At 36.5% G+C, this 17,308-nt stretch overlaps 4 protein-coding genes and 1 long non-coding RNA gene across 6 annotated transcripts; 4 read left to right on the top strand and 1 right to left on the bottom strand.

Moving 5' to 3' along the window:
- Positions 1-2,231: 2,231 nt before the first annotated feature.
- LOC143890456 (uncharacterized) lies at positions 2,232-3,373 on the top strand. The gene is made up of 2 exons (XM_077395152.1): positions 2,232-2,665; positions 2,707-3,373. Exons 1-2 carry the CDS (start codon positions 2,232-2,234, stop codon positions 3,371-3,373), a joined length of 1,101 nt encoding a protein of 366 aa, XP_077251267.1.
- A 312-nt stretch (positions 3,374-3,685) lies between these two features.
- Positions 3,686-4,828, top strand: LOC143890447 (uncharacterized). The gene is made up of 2 exons (XM_077395140.1): positions 3,686-4,102; positions 4,217-4,828. The coding sequence occupies exons 1-2, from the start codon at positions 3,686-3,688 to the stop codon at positions 4,826-4,828; spliced, it is 1,029 nt and encodes a 342-aa protein (XP_077251255.1).
- Positions 4,829-4,999: 171 nt separating this feature from the next.
- LOC143890438 (uncharacterized) lies at positions 5,000-6,316 on the top strand. Its single transcript, XM_077395127.1, has one exon. The coding sequence runs from the start codon at positions 5,000-5,002 to the stop codon at positions 6,314-6,316; it is 1,317 nt and encodes a 438-aa protein (XP_077251242.1).
- Positions 6,317-8,400: 2,084 nt separating this feature from the next.
- On the top strand, positions 8,401-8,945 carry LOC143883866 (uncharacterized). Of its 2 annotated transcripts, none has more exons than XR_013252578.1 (3): positions 8,401-8,526; positions 8,635-8,815; positions 8,911-8,945. It is a non-coding gene; the product is annotated as an uncharacterized LOC143883866 (long non-coding RNA). The 2 variants fall into 2 exon arrangements; XR_013252576.1 differs by having other exon boundaries at positions 8,905-8,945.
- A 4,568-nt stretch (positions 8,946-13,513) lies between these two features.
- LOC143883857 (berberine bridge enzyme-like 22) lies at positions 13,514-15,949 on the bottom strand. Its single transcript, XM_077387181.1, has 2 exons — positions 15,383-15,949; positions 13,514-14,776 (listed from the first exon to the last, which is right to left on the bottom strand). The coding sequence occupies exons 1-2, from the start codon at positions 15,915-15,917 to the stop codon at positions 13,719-13,721; spliced, it is 1,593 nt and encodes a 530-aa protein (XP_077243296.1). The 5' UTR covers positions 15,918-15,949; the 3' UTR covers positions 13,514-13,718.
- Between the last annotated feature and the right edge of the window lie 1,359 nt (positions 15,950-17,308).

Here is a 17,308-nt window from a genome sequence, read left to right as displayed (position 1 = left end):
CGGAGGGTTTTGAAGGGTTTTAGGTTGCTTTTTCACTTCAGTAGAGAGCGGCAGAGGGTTTTGAAGGGTTTTAGGTTTTCTCCTGTTTCGGATGAGTCTAATAAGAGATCGAAGAAGAAAGTCACGCAAAAAATAAAAACCCTTTCTATTCATTTTTTTCTCTGTTTTATTTATTTTTACTCTATTTTTTTTCCCTTTATTGGTTTCCAGATCTCTGTTTTCCTTTTTCTAGAGCTTCAACTGGATCAGGTGTCGAAGGAAATGACAAGGGATTTTTCCGGAAGGTACTACTTACTTTTTTTTCTTGATTTTTTTCTTTATTCCTTAGGGGTTTCATGTTAATTTTTGTTTAATTTTTTCTACTAGGGGTTTCATGTTATTTTTTGTTTAATTTTTTCTACTATAAGCTGGGAGGAAAAGCCCAAGCTTTTCTGATTTTCCTAAAAATTCTGTGGAATTTACACCTCAGCTGAAACAGATAAATGCCTCATATGCCCTCAATTTCACACTTTTCTGAGTTTTAAATACCTCATGTGCCCTCAAATCTGTGATATTTTACTGTGATATTTTACTGTCAGATAAATATCTCTCTACCGTGAAAAAAAAATCTCTCTCTCTCGCTCTCTCTCTCTCTCTCTCTCTGGCTCGAGTAAGCTTTTCTTTATCTCATTTTCTTTCCTGCTGTTCTTCATAGGTATTTGCTCTTTCTACCCATTTTTTTTTGGTTCCTTTATCCCTCTCTTTCTCTTCTGTTCTTGATAGCCACTTTTAGGGTTCTCTCCTTTTCTCAGTTTTTTCCTCCTCCAGTAGAAACCCACCCTTTCTAAGAGGCTAAATATGTCTGTTTATACAAATTCCCTGTTTTCTCTGTTGTTTATATTTCTTTATTGGTTGCATTTTGATAGATGTTTGGCATCTAAAATAAATTAATTTAGGTATGTTTTGCATTGTGTTCCTTGCTTTGTTTTTCTCTCATTTAAAATAAATTAAATTGGGTCTGTTAATTTAACAGATATGCGTATTTGGATCTTTTTTATTATGAATCTTTTTTTATAATGATTAACATTTCTATTATGCAACTCCATATATTCCTAATTTCTTCTCTCTACCCTTCATAAACCACTCTCCTTCTCATTCTTCCTCTTCTTATTTTGTTTTTTAATATATCTGTATTTATCCATATGGGAGTTCTGTAATGCTTTGGCATTTCTCTGTTCATTTTCTAGCAATGCTTATATGGGTTTTTATTCTGCAGGTGCGAAATATAGGTCATTTCGTATCCGCAGGAGGGGAAAAGAGGTAATGATTATGCTCTTGATTTTTCATTTCTTGATACTTCTTTCACACTTTCATGGATATTGATTATGCTCTTGATTATGCTCAATAGTGTCTCACCTTTCAAAGCATATCATGGATATTGATTTCATACTTTTTTCGGAACAGATTGTTATATTGAGGCATATTATTACTGCTTCATAATCCCCTTCACAATGGACACACACGGTCGTACACGTGAGTATATTTAAATTCCATAGGTGTAATGTATATTATCTTTACTTACTTTACTTATTTTTACATGAAAATTTAAGTATCTACTGTTATAGATATTGCACAGAAAAAATACGTTACGAAAATGGCTCGCCAACGTAGAATTAGATATTTGCGTATGAAGAGACTCAATATCGCATCAACATCTGAAGCTATCAGTACCCGCGTGTCGACTGATTTGGCCTCCTCCATTGATATTAATATTCGACCATTTCCGCAACATATTATTCCACCAATCAGACTACGATCTTATCCCGACGGTTAGGCTCTGCCTGAATATGGGATTCATTCTCACTTATACTTACAAATTAAATATGTTTGGTAAACTGTTTCGATATATAATTTACAGATATTCCTGCACAACGTACACATGATATCGATCACTTCATGGGGTTCAATTTTTTCCCCTCGAATGACATTCATATTGAGTCGTTCGAAAGGGATTCGTTGCCACAAGAAACTTTACGAATCGGCATACGTCAAAATTTTCATCAAGGTTAGCATTTGGCCAAGTCTGATGTTCATTAATTAAGGGTTAAATATGTTGCATATATGTCTTAATTGCACTTTCCCCAGGCTCTACATCGAATACTGCATAGAGGGAATTTCGAGAATATAATGGATTTACAGAAACTTGGGATTTCGGCCCTCCAAATACGGGATGCCAATTCTGTGGAGCATTAATGTGGAAGCAAGAAAGATCTTCTAAGCCCGGCCATGTCCCAAGATTTTTCATGTGTTGTCAAGATGGCAAAATTCAGTTGATGTTGCTTGGTGAGGCTTCAAATTACTTGGAAGACTTGCATAGAGGAATATATGATAGCAATCGTACGTGCTTTAGGGAGCTTATCCGTGCTTATAATTCGATGTATAGCTTCACTTCCATAGGCGGTATGATTGATCACAGTATTGTTGATGGTCGTAGTCCGTACTCTTTTAGGATTTCAGGTTCTAACTACCACAAGATTGGGTCATTGTTACCAAATCCTAATTGCAAACCAATGTTTGCACAGCTATATGTATGCGTGACAGGCGATGAGGCCACAAATAGGATGGATGCTGTTCACATTAACAATGGTCGGTTTTCCATTAACGAGGATGTCGTTGCTGGTTTAAGGCAAATGCTTGACACTACCAATCATATGTACAAACTTTTAGATATGGGAGGGATTTCTTGGCTAATGGTGCCGCTGTTGACCTGCGTATTCGAATCATAGAACAGAGATCACGAGATGCTAGGCAATATAATCTACCTACTGCGTCAGAGGTCGCTGCACTAATGGTTGGTGATGGGTCTGAGATTGTTGAGCGTCGTGACATTATTCTTTGCACCAATGATGGATTTCTCCAAAGGATAAACGAGTGCCACCCCGCTTATATGCCTCTACAGTATCCTCTGTTATTTCCATATGGAGAGGATGGTTGGAGAATCAATATACCTATTAGATCAAATCCTAATTCTACCAGCCGTAAACGGGAGTTTGTTAGTATGCGAGAGTTTTATGCTTACCGGATTCAGTACCGACCTTTGGAAGGTAAGACACTTATGAGATCCGACCGTTTATTCCAACAATTTGTGGTTGATGCTTATGCGGCAATTGAAGAACAAAGATTGTATTGGGTACGGACCAATCAGAAACAACTCCGTGCTGATGTCTATGAAGGTTTGCAGGATGCTGTAAGAAGTGGTGATCATAATGCTGCAACCATTGGACAAAGGCTGATTTTACCTTCATCCTTCACTGGAGGTCCAAGATACATGGCCCAAGCTTTCCAGGATGCAATGGCAATATGTCAATGGTATAGCCCTCCAGATTTGTTATAACATTTACATGCAATGCAAAATGGGAAGAAATAAATTCAACACTACAGCTAATTCCCGGTCAGAGGGTTGAAGATAGACCTGACATTGTCGCGAGAGTATTCAATATAAAGAAAAAACAACTTATAAATGACCTTCGCACCCAAAAGATATTTGGAACCGTTGTTGCAGGTGCTTCTTATCCTCATGCTCTTAAGCTTCTTCGAGTATCTATATTAAACTACCACATATATATTTACTGTTATAATTTATATTCATTGTAGTCTTCTTGGTCACCAATTCGTGTCTTTCGACTTTTCCTACGTACAGACATAAATGTTGTGGAATTTCAAGAGGGGATTGCCACATGCGCATATTTTGTTAACACTTGTAAAGCTTCTCACCCCAGCTGACGTTGATAATTTCATTTCTGCTGAACTTCCTAATAAAGATACTGATCCTCAGGCTTTCCAAATAGTTTCAAAGACAATGATACATGGTCCTTGCGGAGAGGCCAATCCTTACTCGCCATGCTTCGTTGGTGGTGAATGCTCTAAGAAATATCCTAAGAATTTTAATACTGAGACATTGATTGACATTAATGGATTTGCTAACTATCGTCGGAGGAATGATGGTCGAAATGCTACAGTTCGAAGACAGGAAATAGATAACCGATGGGTTGTCCCATACAATCGAGCCCTTTTGCTTAAGTACAATTCGCATATCAATGTTGAGTTGTGCGCTAGAACAAAGGTTATTAAGTATTTATTCAAATATCTTCATAAAGGGCCCGATCGAGCTACAATTGTTCTTGAGCCAAATTCTGCATCAGCCATATAACCAACTGTCAACTTCCGTCATGATAAGGATGAGGTTAGGCAATACCTTGATTGCAGATACATTTCAGCACCGGAGGCCTGTTGGAGAGTTTTCGAATTTGATTTACAAGCACAACGTCCATCCGTTGAGAGTCTCCAATTTCACTTGCCGAATGAGCAGACTGTCATATTCTCTGATAGAGATGACCTCCCTACTGTCCTATCCATGCCTGGTATTTCTACTACTATGTTTACAGCATGGATGATGGCCAATAATGAATTTCAGGATGCTCGATTGTTGAAATATGTTGAATTTCCAACTGCTTGGGTATGGAAAGCAGAAGAAAAAATATGGGACCGAAGGAAAAGGGGGAGGCGCATTGGTAGACTATACTATGCATATCCATCATCAGGTGAACGATATTACTTGCGTATGCTTCTAAACATTGTACGTGGCCCTTTGAGTTTCGAAGATATTCAGACGGTTAACGGCTTCCTTTGCCCAGACTTTAGATCTGCATGCAATTCTTTGGGTTTGTTGGAAGACGATAACGAGTGGCACGAAGCACTTCAAGAAGCTTCTATTTGGGCCTCACCACATCAACTCCGACATCTATTTGTATCAATTTTAACGTCATGTCAAGTGACGAATCCATTGTAATTATGGAACAATCATTGGAGAGACTTATCAGATGACTTGCAGTTTAGAGCCCGAATCACATTACACCATCCAACCTTATGATTACCCGAAGATGTCTTGCGAAATGCTGCACTACAAGAGATAGAAATCATTCTTACTACAGTCGGTAGAGGTCTTTCTGATTATCCTTCTATGCCGATACCTACGGTGATAGAACATAGCATTCCAAATAAATATATTCGGGAAGAGTCAAACTTTGATCGCACAACAGCAGATCTTGAATTCCATCATCTACATGCCGGCCTAAATTCGGAGCAATTATTGATATTTAACACTATCATCAACTCATGTGTCAATAAGCAAGGCGGCTTTTATTTTGTATATGGTAGTGGTGGTACTAGAAAGACCTACTTATGGAAGACTTTGATTAATAAATTACGAAGTGATGGAAGATTAGTGTTGAGTATTGCATCATCTGGTATTGCTGCATTGTTACTACCAGGCGGTCGTACTGCTCATTCACGCTTCAAAATTCCACTCGATGTATTTGAAACTACTGCATGCACGATTACACATCAATCAGAGTTGGCAGACTTGATAAGAAAAGCTGAACTTATTATATGGGATGAGGCGGCAATGATACATCGGTACGCCATTGAAGCAGTTGATCGCACATTGAAGGATTTATTAACGACCCCTTCTTTTGATGCACGATCTAAAGTTTTTGGGAGGAAAACTACTGTTCTCGGAGGTGATTTCAAACAAGTACTTCCTGTTATCCCTAGAGGAAGACGAGAGGCTACTGTTGCTGCTTGCTTGCAAAAATCATATTTATGGAAGCAGTGTCAGCTACTGCATCTAACAACAAATATGCGTGTATTCCAACACAGATTATCGTCTATAGAACGTAATGAGGTCTCTGAATTTGCACAATGGCTTCTTGATGTTGGAAACGGAACATTGCCTGCAATTTCAATTCATAATCATATGGAAGCTGACTGGATAAAAATTCCAAATGATATGCTAATACTTGATAACAATACTGGAGTGGGCCAATTAATATCAGAGATCTACCCAAATTTAACATCTAATTTGGACGATGATACTTACCTTGAACAAAGAGCTATTTTAGCCCCGAAGAATGATGATGTAGATCACATTAATACTATAATGTCAAAGATCTTGCCCGTTAGCAGTAGAACGTACTTAAGTGCTGATGCTGCTGTTAACAAAGATACTCGTTCCTCATCTACTGATTTCATGACTACACCTGAGTATCTACATTCCTTAAATTTTCCAGGAATTCCTAAGCATTGTTTGGAGTTAAAGGTCGGTCTTCCTGTGATGTTGTTACGTAACCTAAATGCTTCTATCGGCCTTTGCAACGGAACACGATTGGTTGTAGTTAGCCTAGAGCGACGGACTATTCGCACAAGGATTATTACAGGGGCTAACAAAGGTGACATCCACTGCATTCCAATAATTGTATTGTCCACATCCCCCCCGTGATTTTCCTTTCATATTCAAAAGGAGACAATTTCCTTTGAAGGTTGCTTTTGCAATGACGATAAATAAAAGCCAAGGTTAGACTCTGTCAATGGTTGGGATATACCTACCAAAGCCTGTTTTTAGTCATGGACAACTTTATGTTGCTTTATCACGTGTCACTTCTCGATCCGGTGTACGATTGTTACTTGGCAATAAAGAACATCCTAGGCGAGGATACACACGAAATGTTGTTTTCAAGAAAGTTTTACAGTGGCTTTAATATATGGTATACATATTGCTCTTAATCTATCCATTCTTATAAACTTGCTTCGCAAGTTCCTATTTTATTACCATATATAATTAATTGAATTTTTCTTACCAGGATGGAAGGCCGTTCTTATCCACCATTCGCATTTATAAATCCCTCTCAGACCAAATGGAATATTAAGTGTCGTGTGAAGCATATCTACGACATTTACAATTTTGATAATCCTCGCAGCAAGGGCCGTCTTGTGAAAATAGTTCTAACTGATGAAAGAGTGCGATTCATTTCCTCAACAATGAATGCTTCCTTTTTTATCTTCAATTATATATGTTTCCTTTATTCACTATTAATTCAATCTATAGTTATCGTTATTTCTTTATTCTATCAGGAAGAGGAGATTTTGCTACTTCTTTTTGATGAAAATATTGAAAGATACAGAGGAATATTAAGTGAAGGCGTTTCTTACTGTATACACAATGTGGTTGTTAAACCTAACACTCAGCGTTGCCCAATCACCAATCATCAATACCATTTGCGACCAATGAGATTTACTACCGTTCTTCCATTTGATGGAGACATGATGCCCATCAGTTGGAAATTCCCTTCCTTGAAAAGTTTGTGTCAAACTACATCTTCAACAACTGACTTATGTGGTATGTATTATAATTTCATTCTTAAGTATGTTTAAACAACATAAACTCTATACTCTTATTATATTTGACTTATGTTGCTTTGTGGAAGATATTCTCGGCATTTTGGTTTACGTCTCCAAAATTCATACCATTAAGACATAGAACAATTTCACTTTCAAGAAAGACTTGGTCTTGATAGATGACAGGTAATTTTTTAAGCTTCCTTTATTCAAATTATAATCTTACTATTTCATTCAAATTAACAATCTTAACCCTAATTACCTTATTCATACCAGTAATCATCCAATTCTGTTAACCTTATGGGCTCTTAAGGCTCATTCCGTGACAGAGGATATGGTTCACCTACCCATATTCGATACCGTATTGATGGTGAAGGCCGTCAAAGTTGTTCAATATCAAGGTATATCTAGAGTTGCTATTACATTTTCTTTTCTTTTCCTTTCTAACATATAACAATATTCTAATAATAATCTCTTATAGGTGGGTCTTTATCAAGCACGGGATACACAACTACAATAGTCAATCCAATCAATGTTGGTGCAGAAAGACTACTAGCTTGGTATCCAATTTTCACATTCCTTTAAAATTAAATACATTACTTTTTCACATATATTTTAATCATAATTTTTTTCTACTTAGGTTGGAAGGAAATGCAGCTGCTCGCTCATTACTTATGAGAATACAATCATCTTCTTCACCATCAAGTGTCGCTTCTATCTTACCGCTAGCCAAAAGAGTCAACATCATTCAGTTTTATCAGCATTTGCAACATGATGCATTAACGGTAACCCAAATAAACACACTCATTTCTAAGAAATATAAAAATTGTTGATTTTTTTATGAACTAAACTGGGATCTAAAATTGTAGACTACATATTATCGGATCACCGCAACATTAGCTCAAATTCGCATTGGTCAGTTGCATTACTACAGTGCATGTGTAGCATGCAAACACAAAATCGTACCCTCAGATAATACAAACAAGTGTAGCTTTTGTGGGTATGGTTGCGATCCACCAATCTTGAGGTATGTTAAACATTACTTACCCGGTTCAAATGTCATCTTACATACAGTCCATTTATACAAGGCTTTAGTACACACACACACACACACACACACACACACACATGTGTGTGTGTGTGTGTGATTATAAAATTGAATGTCTACATTAGCATTTTCACATATTATTCAGCTACACAATTAAGGCAGAGGTTGTCGATGAGACGGGAAGCATGGATTTGAGATTATTTACTGATGAAGCAGAGCATGTATTGGGCCTCACAGCATTGGAGTTTAGAACACAGGTTATTGAGGTAAATTCTTATTATAATCTCCAATAATTTTATAATCAAATCTTTTCCACCAAATGCATTTCTAATTCATTTACTAATTTCCCCACTTACGTGTAATTTTTCTTAAAGGGTGATGATATAAGCCGTTTCAATCGGATATTCTCTCCACGACTATGGAAAAAATATGTCTTCATTCTATCAAATTTGAAAGGGAAATTAATGATAACTGATACTTCAGACTTCATAGTGCATTCGATCATTGACGTAGATTACTCAGAAGAGAGTCATGCACTACTTCACTTAATTGATGGTATTCTCAGTATAGTTAACATTTCATTATTGCGTAAGATTTTTTACGTACACATTACGAGCGAATAGAATAATTTCACTTATTTTTAGCTGCAGCACCTGAAGTGGGAAATGATCACTCTCCAATTGAATCAGTGACAATGCATTCCTCACTGCCAAGTTCAAGCACTCTTTCTCATGATGTACACTCTTCCTCATCAGTAATTGGAGTAGCCACTCATCAATCCCTAATTGACACAATCACAACACTTTCTTCAGCAGCAAGTTCAATCACTCATTCGAAGGATGTGTTACAATCACAACTCACAAACACAGAAGGTACCATTACACATATGTTAAAGTCAAATGCAGTCGTACTTAAATCATATTGCTTACAATTTGCATTATTATTTATTTAGGGTAATAATAGTTTCACCCCCTGCATTACATGCACACTCCCCTCATAACCTGATTTGAAGTGAAAATATCATCTCCCTTTATTTATTTTAATGTCCAATTTTTCAACCCAATTCATATTTACTATTACATTTAACAATTCACATAACTAAATATTACATTGTTATAGGAGATGTTTTGTCCTCTGCGGAAGGGAGAGGCAAGGAAAAATATTACGAATCACATACGGAACAGGATTCTCCATGCATGGTACTTACACCAAACTTTCTTATCCTATATTGTTAGAAGTAATATCAGTTCTCAATATTAAGGTCAATTACGTCTTCTTTTTTAAAAGGAACAAGATATCATATCAATTCATACTCATGGAGAGCATTCAGCGGTTGAATCAACCATCGCAAAATCTTCCATACATGCCTCACAAAAAAGAACAAGAGATGATGAAATGCATTTAGGAAATGCTTTCGAAGAAGGTAAAAACTTTAAGATTTTAATCCCTATGCACACCAGTTGAGTTTAAAACCTATCTGCTCCTATTCTTTAATATGGATATCAATTTCCAACATATACCAACACTCCATCTTTGTTTTATTTTCAGGATGAAGATGTCAGATCAAATGAGCTCATTTTGGGAAAAAGTTACATAGCTTTCCTATCACTTTACAGTGGAAAATTATATAACTCGCCTTTTGGTTTGTAAAACATGTTAATATTACATGTAAATTCACTATGTATGAGTGCTTTTGAATACTATGTATATTTTAACTACAACTTTGTAAATAAAAGTTACCTCATTTCTGTATCTTCAGCTCATCTTAAACTATAGATGTAACTTATGTTAAGTTCCCCAGTTTCATATAATTTTTAATGGGAGCATGAACAACAGCTGAACCCAAATAGGTACTTATCACTTCTTTGAATATCATTATCAGGTCGTATAATATAAGGATTTTAATTTAGTGCAAATTGTGATGTGTTCTCCTTCTCCTAACTTTTTCCTCTATTTCATTATGTTTCTTTTCTTCCCTCTTTTTTTTAACAACTTTATTGTATTTGATTTGTTTCCTATTTTTTTAATTTTTCAGGTTGCCAAAGTATGGATTCCATAACCAAAGCTAATGAAAAGGTCAACAACATTTAACATTCTTGTTACGTGCATGTACTCCTTCACTCTTGGCTGATATTTTGTTTTGGCTATTTATTTGAACCACGTGCATGTACTCCTTCTATAGTATCAAACATTTTACATTCGTATGTGTCATGCATGTATCAATGACACAAAAAACTTCAAATGACGTAAAGAGAGGAAGATCGCGCATGTGATCATGTAAGTGTTTATATAGGGATCAATTGTTGAATGAAGAACATGAATCACCATCTTTTTCTATCTTTAGTAAGACATGGACATATGACCTTAAACTACACAAAGGCTTACATAAATTCTATAAATTTTTCCCAGTAAAACAGTCCATATCTGTTTCAAGTAGATTTTCTTAATTCTAATTGAAATGCAATTGGAATATTTTTTCAATCTTTTTCCTCTTACCACCAAAAAAAGGCTGTAATTCAATGCTTTTCTTCAGGTATACTGATGATGAAGATTGACTTCCATTTCCTACTCAATCTCGATTCTTCTACCCCAAATAGCTTTCCACCTCCGATTTCAGGCTTGGAAATCCCTCTCAATCAAGCTACGAAAATCCGTGATTCGAGGGTTCAGATCTAAAATTTCACGAAATTTTGGGTTTTGAAAATTTTTTTGCTATTTTTTTTAGCATGTGTATGTCTACTGTAGAAAATTCAATTTATATACTGATTTTGAGGAAAGCCGAAAATTTCTGATTGATAGTTCTAAGGTTCTTGCTCTCTCTTCCTAATATTTTTTATTGCTTTATTTTTCTGTTGTTTTATTAGCTTTTAGATTTTCTTCCTACTCTTCTCTCAACAACCTCACAATTTTTATGTGGATTTTCTGTTTATTAATCAAGAGATGAGATGAAAACTTTATACCAAGCGTATAAAAATACAAAAGCTTGAAAATTGGCTAGGCACATATGAACTGACGTATCTGAAACTCATACCATTTTTTCATTATTTTTCTAATAACTAAATGAAATAAATATTTCCTTCATTAACTGAAGAACAAACGACACCACAACAAACAAGGCACAGCAAAGAGACATATCATCCCAAAATATGAAGGTCAACAAACTTCCGTGAGAAAGTCAAGAACAATTTTTTTTTACAGAACTGTCCAGCAGCAAATCATTAAGTACCTCTCTAACATCCACTAAAAAATGTAGCAGGTGTTCTGTGTTTTCTTCAGTTCATTCGATTCACTTTGCTTGTAGCATCAAATACATCCTTCAATACTACATCCAGAATAATTTTTTCTCTATTTTCTAAATTAGAGTTGTGGAAAAATAATTAAGCTCTATCCACCCACATGCATGTCCACAAATTAAACTCTGTTTTCTACGTAATTTAGCGTTGTGAATAAGAATTACCATCAGCTTGCCATGTACCTAAGAAAAGAATAAGGTAATTATAGATAATGGCACCTTCACCCTTCTTGAATGCCATTGATAATCATCTACAATTTAATTACTTCTTGATGTCTCATAATACGGACTCACTAATTTTGGAAAGTGTACATAAAAACAGTACGGAGAGTGTACATAAAAACCATTGTGTTCTTAACTGTATGCAAAATTATATGCAACATCACTTGCATTTGTCTTTCACAGCTTCACCACTCCGTTGCAAAGAATGAACTATGAAGACTAACTATCAAGTATTCCATCTTAGATAGACTTATTGTATACACTCCATTTTGTCTGGGCCCGCTAGACTGAAAGATCACAAGCTGGATCTTTCTTGGTAAAATTCAAATTTTTTTCTTTCTATTTTAAGTTTTATATTTTTTTGGAACTTATTTATTATGGAGAATTATTGTCAAAATGCTACTGATATTATGGTTCACTTCCACTTACAGTGGTCAATCCATTTTAAGATGATTTCTTTCACAACCCTATTCTTAAGGGATATTAAAACTATATTTTGGTCAATGGTCTTATAACCATTCCTAAACTCACGTTATTTAGTTTTGTTTGCTGATTCTTCATAAGGGGTTGTCTTTTTCTACAGTAGTTTTGGGCCTCAGAACATGAGATTCATGTATGTTATGAAAATTTTGTTAGATAATGCTAGTTGTTTTTATAGGCTCAAAACTACTCCAGTCACACATTTCATTACTCTCTTTTAACAGATACGGGTAATACATTAACTTTTTAGAATGTGTTCGATTTTTTTTCTTCCTATTTCTTTATTTTAATTTTTTTCCTATTATTCTCTTTTTTCGTTTTGCTTTGTTGTTTTGACTATAGCCTCAAAACTACACCAGTCACACATTTCATTATTCTCTTTTGAGTCATCCGGGTAATACATCCACTTTTTAGTATTGTTTTCTAATTTTCTTTTCTCTTCCTATTTCATTTTTTTTCCCAATTATCCTTTTTTTTTTCGTTTTCGCTTCTTTGAGTTCATTTGACTATTGCCTTCTTATTTGTATTTCTGTTTTCTTATATTTTTTCATCAATTACTTTTTCTTTCTCAGCCCATGCAATAAGGTGAGACAAGCTGTATTCCCATTATTCCCATTACAAAATCTGTATTCCCATTATTTACCTTTTTTTTTTTCTTCGAATAATTTACTATTCTTTGTCGTGCCGTGCATCGCACGGCTGGTCTTTGCTAGTATCCTATAAATTGGTACTGTAGAATTAATTTCTTATTAAGAGATAGCGAAACGAGTAAAGAGAACGATTAAAGAGAATGAGATTCCAGATTAAGATTCAAGAGAATGATTAAAGAACTCAACCTTAGGCCACATTTGGCAAGCATTCTCTTGATTCTCATTCTGGAATCAACAATCAGAACGCATTTTTTGAGTGCTTCTAGAGGCAGAATCACGTTTGGCAAAACCCGGAAGGGTGTGGCTCTTTGGCGTGAAGTCATGGGTTTGCTCCCCAGTGACGAGTGTTCGAATTCAACCGATGTGCGTGGTCTTCCGGGTGCCTGCGTGCATCCCTAGGGAATAGTCCCGCCCCACGAAGTGGGGTGGGGATACCCTATGATATCAAAAAAAAAAGAATCACGTTTGGCAAACTCACATCCAAGAATCAATTTTTTAAACTTTTTAGCAGAATGATGTTTGGCTGTGACAGAAAACTGATAATTCTGTTTTTTTTTATTATCAAGTTTTGAGATAAATTTTGTACCCAAAACTTAAAAAATAGACAACTAATATTAAAAATTCTCTTGATTTTTTCCTAGTTTACCCTTAAGTACATTTTTCAGTGCAACTATAATCACGTAAGAATAGGCAACTACAAACAACTGTTGTTTGTAGGAACAACAACTGTTGTTGCTATCATAATGGAACAACAATTTAAAATAAGGAAACATCTCCTAAAAGTATTACACAACCAATTGCTGATCTCCTCCTTTTATGCAAGAAGAGGTGGAATATTCTGTTTATCTCTAAAGAAATTTCCTGGGTCAACCTTACCTTTCACAAGTGCCAATCTCCTAAAATTATTAAGGAAATACTTCTCACCCCAAACCCTACCTCTCCAATAGCTTGTATTGCCCTCTTCATTCACACCCAAGTCAAGATCCTTGTAGTTAAAAAATGCAGCCCTTGGATACTTTGAAACATAAGGTTCCATAAACTTATAGAACCTCCTCATCCAATCTATATGCTTTTGTGATACCTCAACCCCTCTCTCTTCCCACTCCACCATGTGTTGAATATTGTACAAATATCCTTCCCTATATGGGTATGGAATTTCAGATTGTGAAATCTCACCCATTCTCCCTCCCAAAGGATCCCATATCATGTAGGCATTCTTTTCTTCCAACAATCTATCAGCAATCTTTTTTAGTACTTTTTCAGGAATGGGTTCTTTTAAAAAGTCAGATTTAGCCTTGAAGGCATTCCTTTTTCCAGTACTTCTATTTAGCAGAACATTTAAGGGTGTTCCAAGTGGGTATCCTGCAAAATAAATTATAGACTCAATCCAACTCACTTCATGGCAGTCCTTGGCTTCCAAACCCAATTCAGGAAAAATATTTTCCATCAATGGGAGGAGTTCTTCAACAACCCCAAGATACATGGAATTGAATGCAGCATGGATTGTTCTCCCTCCTTTGTTCCCTCCCTTCACAGATTCCATTAGGGTTCTAATGAACAGATTATTAGGGAATTTGTGTGCAATTTGTTGCCACTTGTACATAAGTTTTGTTGCACCTTGATCCAAGGTCTTGTTGATGGTGAAAACAGTCACAATTGGAGGAATAAGAACTAACTTAATCTTCCATGAAACAACAACACCAAAACTTGCTGCTCCCCCACCTCTAATGGCCCAAAATAGATCTTCCCCCATGGATTTTCTATCAAGAATCCTGCCATGGACGTCTATAAGGTGAGCATCAATAATGTTATCGGCGGCAAGTCCGTATTTTCTCATCAGGGTGCCGAGCCCGCCTCCGCTGAAATGCCCACCTGTTGAAGTATAAATGATTAAATAACACCAACTCTAACAGCTTAAGCTTTTAGAGTAATTACTTGTTTCTCATGGTATCAGAGCTACTGTGTGAAGTGGGTGAAGTGGGTCCTGGGTTCAAATAACTCCTTGATATTAAAAATCCACATGTACCCCTCTCCCCCAACAAAAAGAAATGATGGGTCACACGTGAAGGACTTAAGGGGATGTTGAAGTATAAATGATTAAATAACACAAACTCTAACAGCTTAAGCTTTTGGAGTAATTGGTTGTTTCACGTGCTCTGATAGTTACCATGTAAAATTATATGAGGTATGCTCAACTTAAGGGCGTCCTTGCAAATATGGGCTAAAAGGTCGCCCCCATTGGCTGCAAATCACCATTGTGCGTTTAATACTCTTTGACTTGCAGCCATTATAAATGCACAATGGTGACGTGCAGCCAATGGGGGCGCCCTTTCAGCCCATATTTGCAAGAGTGCCCCTGAGTCTAGCATTGATTTCTACTAATCTCGGATGATTCTCATTAATAATAATAAGTGCTTATAGATAAACATGGCAAAAGATAATGATAAGCATAAGAATGATAATCCTAATCTAAATTACCAACGCCGACGGTGGGGCAGAGTCCCGCTGGGAAGCCATAGGAGCTGGTTTTCTCTGCAATATAGTAGTATACTTCGCCGAGTTGGGCCCCACCTTGAACCCATGCAGTGTTATCCTCTGTATTGACTTGGACCGATCGGAGATTGCGAAGATCGAGAATGATAAATGGGGAATCGGCAGTGTAAGAGAGGCCTTCGTAGTCGTGGCCCCCGCTTCGGATTTTAATCTGAAGGCCAAGATTCTTGCAACAGATTACTGATGCTTGGATTTGAGACTCATCTGTGGGTACAATTATAAGGAGAGGCTTAGGAGTTGTGGGGTTTAAAAACCTTGGGTTTTTTATTGAAGATTGTAGGATAGAGTAGAATGAAGAGTTGTTTTGAGTGTAAATGATATGTGTGTCTTGGTTAGAGTGTGGAGAATGGAGTAAAAGGCATTTGAGAAAGCTTTCATGAATTGGAAGTGAATAAGTAGATGGAAGTAAGACTAGGAGGAATGCAAGTACAGTGAGAGTTGCAGAGCTAATTGATCTCATTTTTCTTGGTGAGATTTTTTTGAACTGATTACTTAGAAAACACTCGTAAGGAAGTTATTTATAGAGTTGGAACAACAGATTTTGCCTACGATTTAAGGCATGAGTTTCCACACGTGGGGACCAGCATAAAAAAAGTCTGCCAAGTGTCCCATATGAAGGAGTAGAAATCAGAGATGAGGAAGATTCAAAGGAAGTAAACATGCGGAATATGTCAAGGATACGGAAGAAAAACCTAATTGATATCCACACTCCTTTGTTTCAATAATGATACTTTAGTATTTGGTATTTGCTAGAGTCCATCACAATAGGCATTTCGCGGATGGTCTGTTGCATATGTCAGAGCAGCCACACAGGCTCACTTTTCAGCAGATTTTGTCTTCAGAGGAGGCTGCTCTTCAGAGGAGGCTGCTCTGACATGCGACATACCATACGCAAAATCCCCACAGGCTCACTTTTCAGCAGATTTTCTCTTAAGAGGCGGCTGCTCTGACATGCGACAGACCATACGCAAAATCCACACAGGCTCACTTTTCAGCAGATTTTGTCTTCATAGGCGGACATGCGACAGACCATACGCAAAATCTACACAGGCTCACTTTTCAGCAGATTTTGTCTTCAGAGGCGGCTGTCCTCTGACATGCGACAGACCATACGCAAAATGCCTTTTTATTGATTGAAACGAATTAAAACCCATCATTCTTCTTATTTTGAATTCGTTGGAGAGTGCATATTAATGGCTATCTTGGCCACACCAACTAACACTTTCAATAGCTTGTAAAAATGTTGTTAGTGAAGTCTAGAGTGTCATTATCAAACTGTAGAGGGTCATTATCTAGGTAGAGATTTTGGTCTAATTTATTTACTCATATTAGTAGTCTTCTGCTTTGTCCTTAGGAGGAATACTAGTTGTAGAAGTAACAAACCTTACTTGTCCAACTAGTATTCCTTCGAGACCCGGAAGTAAGGTTTTTTAGTCTTGTTTCGCAAGAAAACACTGTTGGTTGCCGATGTGGCAGCCAAAATCTTAAAAACCTTGTAGTAAACATGTTACACTCCGAGACCCATAAGTTAGTGAGACATCTCACAAACTTCAAATGCATGACTCATAGTTCATTGATCATCCACACTATGCAAAAGCTTTCATTGAGATCTAACCATATCATAAAAATCGTTTACATCTACGTTACATTCTCTAGTGGTCCCATCTTTCTTCAAAAGGTAACTGTAAAATATTGAAGATTTCCACTAGTCTTTGCTTATCTTACAATCAAGCCTAATGAGTGTTTATATAGAACACTTGTAAGCCCAATGGTTCTGACCTTGGCAATCTTCTATGTTTTGATGATTCCAAACACAAGTTGAAATGTGTTGTATTTCTAACGTGTTTTGAT

The sequence above is a fragment of the Tasmannia lanceolata genome, unplaced genomic scaffold, assembly GCF_043159265.1.
Source record: "Tasmannia lanceolata isolate RefF3 unplaced genomic scaffold, GAP_Taslan_0.1 ptg000002l, whole genome shotgun sequence".
Taxonomy (NCBI): Eukaryota; Viridiplantae; Streptophyta; class Magnoliopsida; order Canellales; family Winteraceae; genus Tasmannia; species Tasmannia lanceolata.
This window is presented reverse-complemented; position numbering and strand designations above follow the sequence as displayed.

What these genes read in the sequence shown, in the direction of transcription:
- LOC143890456 (XM_077395152.1), top strand. Translation starts at nt 2,232, where the DNA reads ATGTGGAAGCAAGAAAGATCTTCTAAGCCCGGCCATGTCCCAAGATTT. An exon ending in GATGTCGTTGCTGGTTTAAG is followed by an intron (nt 2,666 to 2,706) that starts GCAAATGCTTGA and finishes ACAAACTTTTAG; the next exon opens with ATATGGGAGGGATTTCTTGG.
- LOC143890447 (XM_077395140.1), top strand. Translation starts at nt 3,686, where the DNA reads ATGTTGTGGAATTTCAAGAGGGGATTGCCACATGCGCATATTTTGTTA. An exon ending in AGTTGTGCGCTAGAACAAAG is followed by an intron (nt 4,103 to 4,216) that starts GTTATTAAGTAT and finishes CGTCATGATAAG; the next exon opens with GATGAGGTTAGGCAATACCT.
- LOC143890438 (XM_077395127.1), top strand. Translation starts at nt 5,000, where the DNA reads ATGCCGATACCTACGGTGATAGAACATAGCATTCCAAATAAATATATT.
- LOC143883857 (XM_077387181.1), bottom strand. Translation starts at nt 15,917, where the DNA reads ATGAGATCAATTAGCTCTGCAACTCTCACTGTACTTGCATTCCTCCTA. An exon ending in CTGCCCCACCGTCGGCGTTG is followed by an intron (nt 14,777 to 15,382) that starts GTAATTTAGATT and finishes ATACTTCAACAG; the next exon opens with GTGGGCATTTCAGCGGAGGC.